At 44.4% G+C, this 15,979-nt stretch overlaps 2 protein-coding genes across 2 annotated transcripts in view; both read left to right on the top strand.

Moving 5' to 3' along the window:
• The window catches only part of pop7 (POP7 homolog, ribonuclease P/MRP subunit), a 3,052-nt gene extending 416 nt beyond the window's left edge, over positions 1 to 2,636 (top strand). The window contains exon 2 of the mRNA XM_020509725.2: positions 1,349 to 2,636. Within this exon, the coding sequence (XP_020365314.1) occupies positions 1,354 to 1,767 (414 nt within the window). The 5' untranslated portion in view covers positions 1,349 to 1,353 and the 3' untranslated portion in view covers positions 1,768 to 2,636. The remainder of the gene's footprint in view (positions 1 to 1,348) is intronic.
• Positions 2,637 to 15,012: 12,376 nt separating this feature from the next.
• Positions 15,013 to 15,979, top strand: part of LOC109910529 (chloride channel protein ClC-Kb-like) — a 69,007-nt gene continuing 68,040 nt past the window's right edge. Inside the window, 1 exon segment of the mRNA XM_020509738.2 lies at positions 15,013 to 15,196. Coding sequence (XP_020365327.2) covers positions 15,013 to 15,196 — 184 coding nt within the window.

Below are 15,979 nucleotides of genomic sequence, written 5' to 3'. Positions count from 1 at the left end.
AGGAGGCATCACCATTCCTGCGTGCTGAGGGCTGGCTGTTTGGCCCTGGGAGGCATCACTATTCCCACGTGTTGAGAGCTGGCTGTTTGGCCCTAGGAGGCATCATCATTCTGAGATGCTGATTGGCAGCTATTTGACCCCAGGAGGTATCACTGTTCTTGTGTGGGGAACGCTGGCTGTTTGACTCGAGAGGGCCTCACCATTCTTGGATGGTGAATCTCAGCTTTTGGTAAGTGGAGAGGACTCTCAGTCCAGGGTGATGAGTGCCAGCTGTTCGCCCGCGAACGTGTCATGATCTGGTCTGGCAAATCAGGGTAATTGACCCTCGGAGGCATATTCCAGGGTGGTGGGTTCCAGCTGTTTGGTCCTAGATGGTATCACCATTCTAGGTGCACCTTGCAAGGCTGGACAAAGAGGAGAATTGCTTGGTTGCCTTCTGTCCCCTATCGAGAGGGCTGAGGGCTTTAACCCACCCACTAACCCACACAGCTATCTCAGTTCGTGAGAAAACCAAATATCAGACTTTGGCATTTTAACACATCAGCACCTTCACCCACCTTCATTATTAAATTATTCTTTGGTCTGGCACACTCAGGATATTCTTAAATACCTTTGTCAGTTTTACTTTTCTTAATTCTTTCATAAAATGTAGTTATTGCTGGCAAGGCCCAGCATTTATTGCCCATCCCTAATTGCCCTAGAACTAGCTTGCTTGGCTATTTCAGAGGATAATTAAGAGTCAACCACATTGCATAGGTCTAGAGTAAGTCAACTGGGTAACAATTTCAGATTTCCTTCACTAAAGACAATTAGTATCGGTGAATCAGATGGGATTTTATTGAGTTTTATACGGCATGGAAACAGATCCTTTGATCCAATCAGTCCATGTCGACCATAATCCCAAACTAAATAGTCCCACCTGCCTGTGCTTGGCCCATATCCCTCCAAATGTTTCTGATTCATGTATTTATCTAAATGTCTTTTAAATGTAGTAACTGTACCCGCATCCACCACTTCCCTGGAAGTTCAGTCCACACACGAACCACTGCGTTAAAAAAAAATTGCTCCTCATATCTTTTTTAAATCTTTTCTGACAATTGATGAGTGTTCATGATTGCCATCACTGAGCATAGTTTTAGATTCCAGATTTGTTAACTTGAATTTAAATTGGATTAGATGCTAATGGTGCGATTTGTCACATGTGCCTGGGGCATTAGCTTGGGTTCCAGGATTGCTAGTCCAGCAACACTACCACCAAACCACCATCTCCTGTTTGTACAGTATAAAGCATTCCCATGTCATACAGTATCATTCAATCTCTCCCCTTCCTACCTTTGCACCCCTCCAGTGAGCATGGCTGAAAACCAACCCATGGCACCAGTGTCAGAGGGGGGGATGGACATGGATCAGGTGGAATATACGCTGCGTAAGAGGCTGCCGCGCAAACTCCCGAAACGCAAGAACGACATCTACGTCAACATGAAGACGGACTTCAAGGCGCAGCTGGCCCGCTGTCAGAAGATGCTGGACAGTGGCTGCTTCAGTGAGATCTGCATCCATGGCCTGGGGCTCGCCATCAACCGCGCCATCAACATCGCCCTGCAGCTTCAGGGGGGCAGCTTTGGGAGTCTGCAGATTGCGGCCAACACCTCGACCGTCGAGCTGGTGGACGACCTGGAGCCGGAAGTGGACGAGGGTGAGCCCCTCACCCGCACCAGAAACAACTCTGCCATTCACATCAAGGTCTTCCACACGCTTCCTAAGTAGCAGGCCGTGGCTCTGTGTGTTTACAATAGGCGGAGGATTGGGACAAATATCTCTGGAGAAACTCGCTCGTGTATTCAAAACCATCAAAATATTTCTTGGATGCTAAGCAAAGGACTGCTCTTTTTATTTGCAATGTTTTCGGATAAAATAATTTTATTTGGAGTGAAATTAATTCGAGTTATGAATTCAGTACATGTGCTGTGATTTTGTTTGAATTGTGTGTAGAAGGTATTAAGACCACAATCTCACCATGGAAACAGGAGGAACTGTTATGCTGAAGGGCATTTACCAACCTTGTAATCACTCCCAAGTATTTATTTTAAACTCTTATTTATTGGACTAGTGGACAGTTGCTCCTGATGTCTCCCATTTACTCGTGTTACTTCTCGACTCTCAAGCAGAGCCAATGCATTTCCCGTACCTGCCAATGTATTTCCGTTGGCTCCTCGGTCCCCAAGTCTGAATGTTTATCCTAGCCTCGCTCCAGAGCGAAACTGACACCCCACTGCGGTACTGTGGGTGACCCACATTAGTATAGGTCCTGCAGCTTTCACAAGGTGTGAAACAGAGGCCCCCTTTGAGCTGATGTTAAAAATCCCAGGGATACTATTTGAACAAGAGTGCTGTGTAGCAGGGAGGTGGGGGAAGAGTAGTCCTGGGCCTCTCCGAGTCAACAATTACCACTCAATGCCGCTGAAATGGATAATCCTGTCATCATCGTGTTGCTGTCTGTGGGAGCTTGCTGTGCACTACTTATGTGTCATAAATTACAAACAAGACTAATTGGCTGTAAAGCACTTAAGGATATTCTATGCTTGTGATGTTGTATATCTCCTTAGTGCTCTGAATATAAAGCAAGTTTGGACATTTGTGGCTCTCCCTGTTCTATATTTCCAATAAGTGCAGTTGAGGCAATTCATGTAACTATTCAAGCCTGCCCTCACCTGAACCACCCCCTTCCAAAGGTGTTGCAAGCTCATGATGACAATGCACAACAGTCTTGGGTAATGATTATGTTGTTTTCAGTTTGCACTGAATTGCAGAGTGACCGACTAGGAATATTTAAGGCCTATAGAAATGAGAACAAGATTAGGCCATCTGGCCCCTTCAGCCTGCTCTATCATTCAGTAGGATCATGGCTGATCTGACATTCCTCATGTTCACTTTCCTGGCTTTTCCCTACTGATCAAGAATCTCTCTCTCTTTCAACTTTAAATATACACAAGGACTGTGTACCCACTGTGGCAAGGAGCTCCAAATACTCTCAACACTTTGAGAGAAGAAATTCACCCTCATTTCAGTCTTAAATTGGTGCCCCTTTATTCAGAGACTGTGCCCTGTGGTGCTACTCTTTCCGAAGAGGGGAAACATCCTCTCAGTATTCAACCTATCAAACCCCTTAAGAATCCTATATATTTCACTGAGATTACCTCTCATTCTTCTAAACTCCAGTGAGTAGACGAAAGTGGGAAGCAAGTTACTGCTTCTTTTGTCTGAGTTATAGTTTCCTGATTGCATAGCCATCGAATACTGCCCAGACTATGTACAGAGTAAAGCTGTCTCTATGTCATATCCGTCTCACTCCCAGAACCGCTGTAGCTCAGAATTCGATACAAAGTAAAGCTTCATTAACGTTATCCCCACAGGGTAGATACACAATAAACCTCCCTCTATCTTTTAAACTGGAAGTAAAGCTGCCTCAACCTTGGAGAATTGTTTCAACCTCACTTTGTATTTACAGCCACCATTTCCCCAAATACTTAAATGCAGTAATAAATACAAAGTGCTGGCAACACTCAGCCTGTGTGACAGTATCCATGGAGAGAGGAACAGAGTCGACCTCTAACTTATTCAGAATTTCACCCTTCATGGTATTGTGCCCTTCAGTTCTATTGTCAGGGGTGCTGAGGTGAGTTAAACTTGTCCTGTTTAATAAATGTACACGAGGTGGCAATGTGTATTGTGTACAGTGATTGTGACAACAGTCAATGGGCACTGCTTGGCTTTGGAACTCTGATTCATATAGCATGGAAACAGACCCTCCGGTCTAACTAATTCATACCAACCATGTTCCCAAGCTAGTCTTGCTTGCCTGTGTTTGACCATGTACCTCCAAACCTTTCCCATTCATGAACCTATCCAAACATCTTTTAAACGTTGGAACTGTTCCTGCATCCACCACTTCCTTTGATTTGTTTTATTGTTGTCACACGTACCGAAGTACAGTGAAAAGCTTTGTTTTGCGAGCAGTACAGGCTGATCATAGGGTGCTTAGACAGAGTGAGACATACAAGGTTACACCGCACAGAATGTGCACAATGCAAGATCAACATTAGATTTGAAATTAGAGGTCCATTCAGCAGCCTGAAAACAGCAGGGAAGAAGCTGTTCTTAAACCTGTGTTAAGGCTTGTATCTTCTGCCTGACGGAAGGGGTTGGAAGAGAGTATTAAGCCGGGCTGGGAGAGGTCTTTGATGTTGGCTGCCTTTCTGTGGCAACAAGAAGTGTAAATGGGGTCCATGGATGGGAGGTTGGCTTCTATGATGGTCTGGGCCATGCACACAACTTTCTGCAATTTCTTATGGTCCTGGACAGAACAGTTGCTGTACTACGCCGTTATGCACCCAGATAGAATGCTTTCTATGGTGCATCTGTAAAAGCAAGTGAGGGTCCTTATGGACATATCATTCCACACACGAACTACTCTAAAAAAGTTGCCCCTCATGTCCTTTTTAAACTATGCCCCTGAGTTTTGAACTCCCCCACCCTGGGGAAAAGACCCTTGCTATTCATCTTATCTATGCCCCTCTTGACTTTATAAACCTCTTTCAGGGCACCTCTTGCACTCCAGTGAAAAATATCCTAGCCTATTTTTTATAACTCGGACTCTCCATTCCTGGCAATGTCCTGGTAAATCTTTCCCGAACTCCCTCCAATTTAATAATATCCTTCCTATAACAGGGCCACCAGAACTGCTTCACCAACGTCCTGTACAACATCAACATGACGTCCCAACTCCTATACTGCAAAGGTCTGAGCAATGAAGGCAAGTGTGCTAAATACCTTAACAGCCCTGTCTGCCTGTGATGCAAATTTTAAAGAATTATATACCTGAACCCTATAGTGGCTATAAATGCAGGTCAGAGGATAAGAATTATGCAGTGAATGACTCACATCCTGACTCCAAGCCTGTCCACCATCTTCAAGGCACAAGCAAGGAGTGTGATGGAATACTCCCCATTTGTCTGGATGAAGCAGCTCCAACAATACTTAAGAAGCTCGACACCACATAGGATAAGTGGCCTGCTTGATTGGCATCCCATCCACCACCTTAAACATTCACACCATTCACTCCTTCCACCACCAATGCACAGGGCAGCAATGTGTATTATCTACAGGATGCACTGTGACCTCTAACCCCTAGAAGGGCAAGAGCCGCAGCTGCCTAGGAGCACCACCATACAAGATTCCCTGTGCGCGCAGAATATCAGCCGAGGATCAGTCAATCCTGGTTCAATACCAGGACTAACTGCTTGGTTCTGCCTTGATTCAGAATGTTGTTTATTCTGTAATTGCAATGTCGCTTAGGATTCGAGAATTGAATGTGTGGTTGGTTTGTTAATTCTGGTTGATGACATTCCTGGAAATGACCTTCCTGCCTCTGACAGGGTCATAACATATCGCTCGGGGCCAAGATTATGAATGATCTGCGGAGACATTCGTTAGGTCTGCTCAGTAGATAAGGTAATAAAACATTGGAGCAGAAGTAAGCCATTCAGCCTATCAAGTCTGCTGTGCTGTGCCACAAGACGTAGCTAATCTGATCGTCCTCAACTCCACTTTCCTGCCTTTTCCCTGTAACCCTTAATTTCCTTCCTAATTAAAAATCTATCACAGCCTTAAGATACTTAATGACCCAGCCTCCACAGAAAGAATTCCACAGATTGACTACCCTCAGAGAAGAAACTCCTCCTTATTTCTGAATAAACCCCTCATTCTGAGATCATATCTGGTCCTAGACACTTCCACAAGAGGAAACAACCTTTCCACGTCTACCCTGTCAAGTCTCCTAAGAATCTTAAATGTTGCAATAAGGTTGCCTCTCATTCTCCCAAACTCTAACGAGTAAAAGTCCAACTTGCTCAACTTCTCCTCAAAAGAAAATCCCTCCATACCTGACATCAACCTAGTGAACCTTCTTTGGACAGCCTCCAATGCCAGTATACCTTACCTTAGGGGACCGAAACTGTTTAGTCACAGTATTCCAGCTGTGGTCTGATTGGTGCCTTATATAGTTTTGGTAAGACTGGCCTATTTTCATTTTCCATTCCCCCTAAAATAAAATGCCAACAGTCAATTTGCCCCCCCGCCCCCGTTACGCACTGAACTCAGATCATATAATCCCTACATTGTGGAAGCAGGCCACATTCAGCTCATTGAATCCGCACCGACATTGGGAAGAGCATCCTACCCTATCCCTGTAACCCTGCATTTCCCATGGCTAATCCACTCAACCTACATATCTCTGGATACTGTTATGAAGCTGAGGTTGCCCCCACCCCGATAACTAAAACTGAAACTCCCAGAGAAGCTCACCAAACCTCATAATCTGCTAAAGGAAGTACGAAAAGTAGTATAACCTGCCTCACCTCTCAATCTGTTATAAAGGAAGGTTAAATGAAATGAAATCCTTTCACTCACTTTATAGTCAACAAGTAACAATTTATTTATCTAACTCTAACCGTGAACAAATTAACAGAACTACTAACAAAACAAACAATTCCCCTTTAACTACTAACTAATCCCAAATAAAACGAAATTCCAATGGTATGCAGTTCCATTAGATACAATTCCCACCTATATAAACCAAATTAATAAAAATATAACTTAATCTCTCAAATTACAGTTAGGATAAGTCTTCTGGAGTGTTCTTTGCCTTCTCCACTGTCCTTCAGTCAGGAACACTTTCTGTCAAATTCTGTGTCAGAAATATTGGCTTAGAGTCCCACTGAACCTTTAGTTTAGATTATGGTTTTCTGAGAGCTTCGAGAACTCTGTGACAGCCAGTGATTTTTTTTTACATATATAGCTGAGAGCTGCTGTCTTGGCAGATGACTGTTGACTCTCCCCAATTTTCAAATACCCTCTTCTTTTATACCCTTGATGACCTGTTAATTTGTTACAATAGGATTGGTCCTGGTTTGTCAAAACCATCAGATTTAAATTTATTTAGTTTTCACTCTCTAAGTGCCTGGTTTAAATTAATTGGCTGATAATCAAACTGGTTGCCTTCATAACAAAACAAGAGTACTGCCTGGTTGCCAACTACACAGCCTTTTATTGCAAATGTTTCAATTTTGAGAACTCTCTGTGCATCTGCTGTTGCGTGCATACATTTTTAAAAAAATATCCAAGCCTAGAAAAATACATCATTTTTTAAAGGGACTATGCACTCTTCCCCCGCTATCATTTTATAAACATCAAACACTCTACACATCTTCGCAACAATGGCCAACTCACTTAACTTGCACATCTTTGGACTGTGGAAGGAAACTCATGCAAACACGGGAGTGTCTGCATGGGTTTCCTGCCACAGTCCAAAGATGTGCAGGTTAGGTGGATTGGCCATAGTAATGCAAGTTTCCAGGGATAGGGTGGGGGATACAGGTCTGGGTGGGATGTCCTTCAGAGGGTTGTTGGCAGAATTGTCTCTTTCTGCACCGCAGGGGTTCTATAATGTTTCCCACAGCAGGAAGTGGAAAGGAGGTGAATGGAAGTCTCACAAATTCTTTTGACTGAAACTAGAGGTATTCACTGTTGCTCTCTTCCCATACTCCATGGGTCACAACACAGAAATGGATGACCAATTAAATTCCTTGTCTGTATCAGGTTTCAAACAACAAGACCTGTCATCTAAGTTATTTAACAAATATATAGGTTTATTATTAAAATAAACTGTATTGATTGATTGATTTATTGTCATGGGTACCTAAGTGCAGGCAGATCATAATAAGCAAAGACATACACATCATAGGGTGAATCAAAAAACTAGAACAGAGGCATACAAGTTACATTGCACAGGGTGTTTGCTAGGCAAGATCAACATTAACAAGATCAGCATTATTTGAAGTTAGAGAGGTCCATTCATCAGTCTAATAATGGCAGGGAAGAAGCTGTTCTTGAACCTGCTGGTGCGTGTGTTCAGGCTTGTGTATCTTCTGCCTAAGGTTGTAGGAGAGCATTGCTGGGATGCGATGGTCTTTGATGATGTTGGCAACAATGGGCCATTTAGATGGAGTCCATGGATGGAAGGTTGGCTTCCGTGATGGTCTGGGCTGTGCACACCACTTTCTGTAGTTTCTTACGGTCCTGGGCAGAGCAATTGCCGTACCAGGCTGTTATGCACCCGGACTGTATGCTTTCAATTGTGCATCTATAAAAGTTGGTGAGGGACTTTGTGGACATGCCAAATTTCCTGAGCCGCCTAAGAAAGAAGAGGCGTTTGTGTGCCTTCTTGACTATCACATCTATGTGGGAAGTCCAGGACAGGTTGTTGGTTATTCAATGAAAATGCAATAGTTAGTTAATATACACACTCGGTAATATGAAAGAGTTTAAAAAAAAAATTCTCTGCCAAGATTAGCTTTCTGAAAAAAAACACTAACCAATAGGTTTGAGGCAAAAGGATAAAGCATGGATTATTATGGAGTCTACTGACCTGGCACATGGAGTCAAATCAATAATCACCCTGTTGTCTCAGACACATCTTGCTCAGAAAGTACAAGTTCGTTCAATTGCTCTTTTAGAAGATCAAAGAGATTTCATCCTGAACTGATGTAGAGGATGTAGAAGTGGGAGAGATCAGCTGGGCAGTTCTTCCTCACCGGCTTCTTGTCCCCCAAACAAAGTCCAGATACCAAAGCACTTTCCATCCATTCAATGTGCAAAGACCAGCCCAAGCAGGGGTCCACTGCAAAGCAAGCAGTTACCACCACCAGTCATGTGTCTATTAGGAAGTCTCATTTATAAAAAGTGACCTTCTAATGACCTTTTAAGGAAACCAGGTATTTCCATAAAAGAACATAAGAAATAGGAGCAGGAGCCATCTGACCCTCGAGCCTACTCGACCATTCAATAAGATCATGGCTGATCATTTTTGTGGACTCAGCTCCACTTGCCTATCCACTCACCATAACCCTTAATCCCGTTACTGTTCAAAAGTCTATCTATCTTTGCCTTAAAAACATTTAATGAGGGAGCCTCAACTGCGTCACTGGGCAGGGAATTCCACAGATTCACAACCCTTTGGGTGAAGAAGTTCCTCCACAACGCAGTCCTAAATCTGCTCCCCCTTATTTTGAAGCTATGCCCTCTAGTTCTAGTTTACCCGCCAGTGGAAACAACCTCCCTGCTTCTATCTTATCCATTCCCTTCATAATTTTATATGTTTCTATAGGATTCCCCCGTCATTCTTCTAAATTCTAATTAATACAGTCCCAGTCTACTCAATCTCTCCTCATAAGCCAACACTCTCAACTCTGGAATCAACCTAGTGAACGTCCTCTGCACCCCCTCCAGTGCCAGTCCATCCTTTCTCAAGTAAGGAGACCAAAACTGTACACAGTACCCGAGGTGTGGCCTCACCAACACCCTATACAGCTGCAGCATAACCTCCCTGTTTTTTAAACTCTATCCCTCTAACAATGAAGGACAATATTCCATTTGCCTTTTTAATTACCTGCTGCACCTGCAAACCAACTTTTTGTGATTCATGCACGAGGACACCCAGATCCCTCTGCACATTAGCATGCTGCAATTTTTCACCATTTAAATAATCGTCCAGTTGCTGTTTTCCCATCAAGAAATATACACGAATCTCCTTCGTATCACCGTTAAGCTGTGGATGTCATTTTATTAATGTTTCTAGGTAAGAAAAGGCGAAGTCACCATAGTCCCACTATCTCATTAGAGGGAGGCAACTGGTGGTGACCGTGCCTCAGGTGAAGGGAAGACATTGTGAAGGTGAGACCTTTCTGGTAACCTCAGGCAGTGCAGAATTTGAACATATGCTGTTAGTATCACGCTATATTGCGATTCAGCTGTCCAGCCAACTGAGCTAACCAGCACCCGGTGTCCAGTTTTGCACATGATGGAGGGGGCAGTGCTTCACCTCGTGATATCAGTCATAAAATTATGCTGATGGTGTTGGAGAAGATTCCATGGTGGAACGGTTAGCACTTTGAGTCCAACGATCTGAGTTCAAATCTTGACAGAAACCAAACGTTGTGTTGTCCCAGCAGTTGTTAAAGTTGGGACGGATGAGACAAAGACTCCTGTGGGTAAATACTAACTTGAACACCTCTTGAATTTTGAAAGAGGTGCCTGTAGGGATAATTGGTAAAAATCTTCCATGGTAGTGAAGAGAGACCTAGGGGTTCAGGTATATAATTCTTTGAAGTTTGCGTCACAGGTGGACAGGGTGGTTAAGGAGGCATTTAGCATGCTTGCCTTCATTGCTCAGTCTTTTTGAGTATAGGAGTTGGGATATTGTGTTGAGGTTGTACAGGATGTTGGTGAGGCCTCTTCTGGAGCACTGTGTCCAGTTCTGGTTACCCTCTTATTAGGCAGGATATTATTAAGCTGGAGGAGGTCCAGAAGAGATTTACCAGGATGTTGCTGGCAATGGAGGGTTTGAGTTATTGAAGATAAATTGAATAGGCTGGGATATTTTTCACTGGAGCGTAGGAGATTGGCAGGCGACCTGACAGAGATTTATAAAATCTTGAAGGGTATAGATAAGGTGAATGGCAGGTGTTTCTTTTCCCGAGGGTAGGGGATTTCAAGACTAGGGGGCATAATTTTAAGGTGAGAGGAGAAAAATTTATAAAAGACATGAGGGGTAATTTTTTTACACAGACAGTGCTTCGTGTGTGAAATGAACTTCCAGAGGAATTGGTGGATGGGAGTACAGTTACAACATTTAAAAGACATTTAGGCAAGTACATTAAAAAGAAATGTTTGGAGGGATATGGGCCAAGTGCAGGTAGGTGGGACTAATTTAGTTTGGGAATATGGTCAGGATGGACTGCTTGGTCTGTTTCTGTGCTGAATGACTCTACAAACGTGATAGATTCTGGAGTAGATCATAGATCATCATAGAATCCCTACAGTGTGGAAACAGGCCCTTCGGCCCAACAAGTCCACACTAATCCTTGGAGCATCCCACCCAGACCCATCCCCCTATAACCCTGAAAGCTACACATTCCTGAACACTATGGGCAATTTTCCATGGCCAGTCCACCTAGCCGGCACATTTTTGGACTGTGGGAGGAAAGCGGAGCACCCGGAGGAAACCCATGCAGGCACGGGGAGAATGTGCAAACTCCACACAGACAGTCGCCCGAGGCTGGAATCAAACCTGTGTCCCTGGCGCCGTGAGGCAGCAGTGCTAACCACTGAGCCACCGTGCCGGAATGATTTGTGAGATTAGAGACTCAGAAATATCACCTTGCTCTTTAAGAAATGAACAGGGTGTGGGGACAACACAGGAAAGTACGGACCTGTCAGCCATACATTAGTAGTAGGAAGACACTAGAATCTATCAGAAAGTGATAAGTGGACACTTGGATAAAAATGATCTGTTTGGACATATTCAGCGTGGATTTGTGAATGAAAAATTGTGCCTAGCAAACTTCATGAAGTCTTTTGAAGGTGTTACTAACAGAACTAATAAAGGTGAGTCAATGGGTTTTGCGTACGTGGATACTCAGAAGGCCTTTGATAAGGTTCCCCACAGAGCTTGGTTAGGAGAATTTTTTGAAAAATATGAGTGCAGGGGTAGGAGTGAAGGCAGTTGACTATGCTGCTCCTCCATAGTTGGATAGCCAGTCTATCACCTAAGCAACCTGGAGCTTAAGCAAGCTATGGAAAAGGCACCAGTGGCAACAGAACAGAAATAAAGCAGAGAAAATGCGATACAAAGACGTTAAAGGGGCTTTTTAAAATTCGCTTCCATTTGTGTTGACTGAATGAACGCACTGCAATACTTCTGGAGCCTGGTATTCCCTCCCCGCTGTCTCCCGACTGGCTTTAATAAGTAGCTCCTCTGGCTTTCATTAACTGGTGGAAAACTTTCTTTTTAACTCGTTCAGCGCTCTGTGTTATTCCTGGCATTTAGTTGGGGCAGGCAAGTGGGGGGACAGCTAGTTGCAGCGTAGGCCAAGAACCAAGGGAATTGCAATTCCTGATACAGCGGCCTTCTCTGTTGCTATTCCAACTAAGAGCTGCGAATGCACAGAGAATGAGACCTCCTCTGACTTGTCTCACCATGTGGCCTGACGAAGACAGGCTGCACAGATTTGAACTGCATTCCTTATGGAATTTAGAAGGTTAGGGACAACAGTGCGTTTGATGGGAAATAGATACACAGGGGAAATGTTTTCTCTAAAGGGATGAAGGGGACTGTAATTTCAAAATTGGCTGTGTCCATTGACAGCACATACTGGTGCGCTAATTCATGTAGGTACATTTAAATGGAAAGAGAGGGGTTATGACTGTGAAGACACACGTGCACGACATTAGATTTTACACCATCTAACATTGCTGGAATCATGTACGTGCACATTTCTGCGTTAGTGCTCATGCAAAGATGTAAATGAGCTCATGTCAGCAAACACAGCCTTTAAGATTAGATCCTTCAAGAGGGAAATCGCATAAAGCCTTGTGGAAATCTGCAATTCCCTCTGGTAAAAGCCTGTGATATGTTAGAGGTCCCCTGGAACTTCTAAGACTGATCATCACACCGTCAGTAAGACCACCTATTTCTACCTGCACAACATTGCCCCGTGTGATCATTTCATTCACGTCTTGGGTTACCCACTGGTCTGCCACATTCTACCCTCTGTCATCCGAAACTTTGCCGCCCCGTCTTAATTCGTGGCAAGACCCATTCCTTTATCAGCCCCACCCCTCCTGTGCTTGCTAACCCTCAATCAAGCAAGTCTTGCTTCTCAAGTTCTCCTCATTTTCAACTGCCTCCCCCTACATCACCGTAATGTCCTTCAGCATCCCCCCACCTTCAAACCTTTGGAGTTTCCCAAGCTGCTCCAACTCTGGTGTCTTTGAGCTTCCCCAGTTTTAGTCACTCCACCATTAGTCAGCCTACCTTGAGCTACCTGCTGCCCAAGGCCCGGAATTCCCTCTCCATTTCTCTGCCTTGCTTTCCTCCTTTAAAACACTCCCTAGCACCCCCATCTTTGACTAAGCTGCTGGCCTCATATCTCCTTAAGCAGCTCAGTGCAACATTTGATTAGTAACACTCCTGTGAAGTGTCTTGGGACATTCCATTGTGGTTCTACATAAATTAGGCTGGCACCATGGCTCAGTGGTTAGGACTGCTGCCTCACAGCGCCAGGGACCTGGGTTCGATTCCACCCTCAGGTAACTGTCTGTATAGAGTTTGCACGTTCTCCCCGTGTCTGCGTGGGTTTCCTCTGGGTGCTCCACTTTCCTCCCACAGACCAAAGATGTGCAGACTAGGTGGTATGGCCATGGGAAATTGCCCATAGCGTTCAGGAATGTGTGGGTTATAGGGGGATGGGTCTGGGTGGGATGCTCTGAGGGTCAGTGTGGACTAGTTGGGCTGAAGGGCCTGTTTCCACACTGTAGGGATTCTATGAAATAGAAAAGTGTGATGGACTATATGAGCTCATTTTAATCTAACTAGGCCTTGTGATGTCTATGAAGAGAGAAACCAATTTAAAAAAATACATAAGTTGTTGTTCTTGATGATGAATTTCTGTTGTTGAACAAATTTGGGATATAGAGCTCAAGTAGGTAAGTTAGGGAAGGCAGTGGTGGAAATGGATCCAGAATGTCAGGCTAACGTTCTTAGGATTTGGAGTTCAAATCCCACCAGGGCAGGTAACGAAATTTGAATTCAATAAAATCTGGACTAAATTGCTAGCCGTAAAGGTGACCATGTAGCCTTTATTGAGTGTTGTTAAAAACTATCACAAATGCCTTTCATGGGATGAAATCTGCCATCCTCACCTAGTCTGACTAACAATTAACTCCAGTCCCACAGCAATACAGTTGATTCTTAAGTGCCCTCTTGTTAATAAAGGTTGGGCAGTACATACAGACTTGCTAGTGATTTTCTCATCTAACGAAAGAATTTTAAGAAAAGGTGGTGCCTACCTGTGTGGATAAGCACTGAGGTTAAAGGCTCCTTATGATCCAGCATCTATCTCATTTAATGTTCCATTCCCAAATAGAAACATTTGATTGGCCAGAGCTAGACTGATCTGTTTCAGTGCTATTTCCTAGCAGCAGGACGGAGGAGTCAGCATCTGTCAGATTTCATACATCCTACTCACTGGGGTGGACTGCCTGAAAGGGCATTGCAAAGTAATGGACTTCTGGAAAGGGAGTTTGAATCAGATGCTGCAGAATGGTGGCTCAGTGGATAGCACCACTGCCTCATGGTGCCAGGGACCCTGGTTCAATTCCAGCCTCAGGTGACGCATTGTGTGGAATTTGCACATTCTCCCTGTGTGTGTTTCCTCCCACAGCCCAAAGATGTGCAAGTTAGGTGGATTGGCCATGCTAAGTTGCCCATAGTGTCCAGGGATGTGCAGGTTAGGTGGATTAGCCATGGGATAGGGTGGGTCTGAGTGGAATGCTCTTCTGATAATGGCTTTGGACTCATTGGGCCGAATGGCCTGCTTCCACACTGTAGGGAGTGGCCACCTCTTATGCTAACATTTTGGTGGTCTCGGTCTCATTATTTATCAATTGTCTTTTCCTATACTTGCTCTTTGAATCGTCTCAATTTTATAACTTTCGCCCCCTCGATTTCCATTGCTCCACCATTGCCTTCAGCTGCTTGGGGCTCTAAGCTCTGGGATTCCCTCCCTCTCTGCATTCTCTCAACTCTACTTTAAAATGCTGTTTAAAGCCTACTTGACATGAGGCCACCTGTTGTAATATGTGGCTGATACAATTTTTGGTTTTCTTTGCGCCCTGTGAAATGCCCTTGGGATGGGTCACGTCGTTAAGGAGGCTACATAAAAGCGGTTGTTGTTGACTGACCCTTGACTAATGTCTTTACTCTCTGCCATCGAGCTGGCTGATTGAGTGTATCTGGCCAATGGTTGGTTCTCTATAGATTACACTGAGGCCCTCCTCTCATTGCAACAGCATTGACAGTAATGACTGGGTGCAGTCGGTGACCTGTTGTTCAAAATGATTCCAAGTTGTCTATCAAACTGCTTCATGCTTTTGAATCTGAAAGTCTTTAACGAGGAGGCAGAGTGGCGGTGGAGAAGGAAGGATAATCCTGAAATGCAGATCCCACCATCCCATCAGCCCAAAGACCCACAGGCTGTCCTGTCACTTGAAGATACTCAACAGAGACCCGTGACCTCAAGTGGGTCTTAAATCAAGGCACGGCTGATGGCAGATCAGCCAGCAGCATGTTCCAGCCCTGCCCATCCCCGTTTTGGTCAGGAGGCTCGCACACTCAGGTGCCAAGCCTCCTTGCTAGGACAAGTTCTGCTTGGGTAAGGTGCGAAGTGGCACTGGCAGTAAACAGTTCCCAGGCCTAGGGCAGAGGAACAGGGATCTCAGTATTTCAAGCATAACGAATTTACAGGCACGCTGCAGCCAGGAATTTGAAGATTAAACGGCTGGAATTTGTTCACTCAAAATCTTCAGGGTCTTAATCCTGTTTTCAATTTTCCCAGGTGTAATAAATTCGGAATTAAGTATTGGCCAAAATTTACCCTCTGACTCTCCACAAAAATCTCTCCGGCTCTTAAATTGTTTCACTGTTTTAAGGACAGAGGTGTTTACTGTGACTCTCTCTCTTTCTCTCTATTGCTCTTCCTATCTCTCCCCTGCACTCCCCCAGCTCAAACATAGAGGGATACTGAGGCACGCTAATCTAGCCTGGTTCTAAAGAAAGCGAAAGGGAAAGCAAATCAGCCAGGGCTTTGAACCAGATCACCAGTGCGACGAATGGAAAATGTGTGTGTGTGTGTGTGAGAGACAGAGAGAGAGAGAGTATGTGTGTGTGTGTGTGTGTGTATGTGTGTGTGTGAGAGAGAGTGAGTGTGTGTAAGAGACAGAGAGAGAGAGTGTGTGTGTATGAGAGTGATTGAGTGTGTGTGAGAGAGAGAGTGAGTGTGTGAGAGAGAGTGTGTGTGTGTGT

This window comes from Rhincodon typus, chromosome 45 (genome assembly GCF_021869965.1).
Source record: "Rhincodon typus isolate 14 chromosome 45, sRhiTyp1.1, whole genome shotgun sequence".
In the NCBI taxonomy this organism is placed as follows: Eukaryota; Metazoa; Chordata; class Chondrichthyes; order Orectolobiformes; family Rhincodontidae; genus Rhincodon; species Rhincodon typus.
This window is presented reverse-complemented; position numbering and strand designations above follow the sequence as displayed.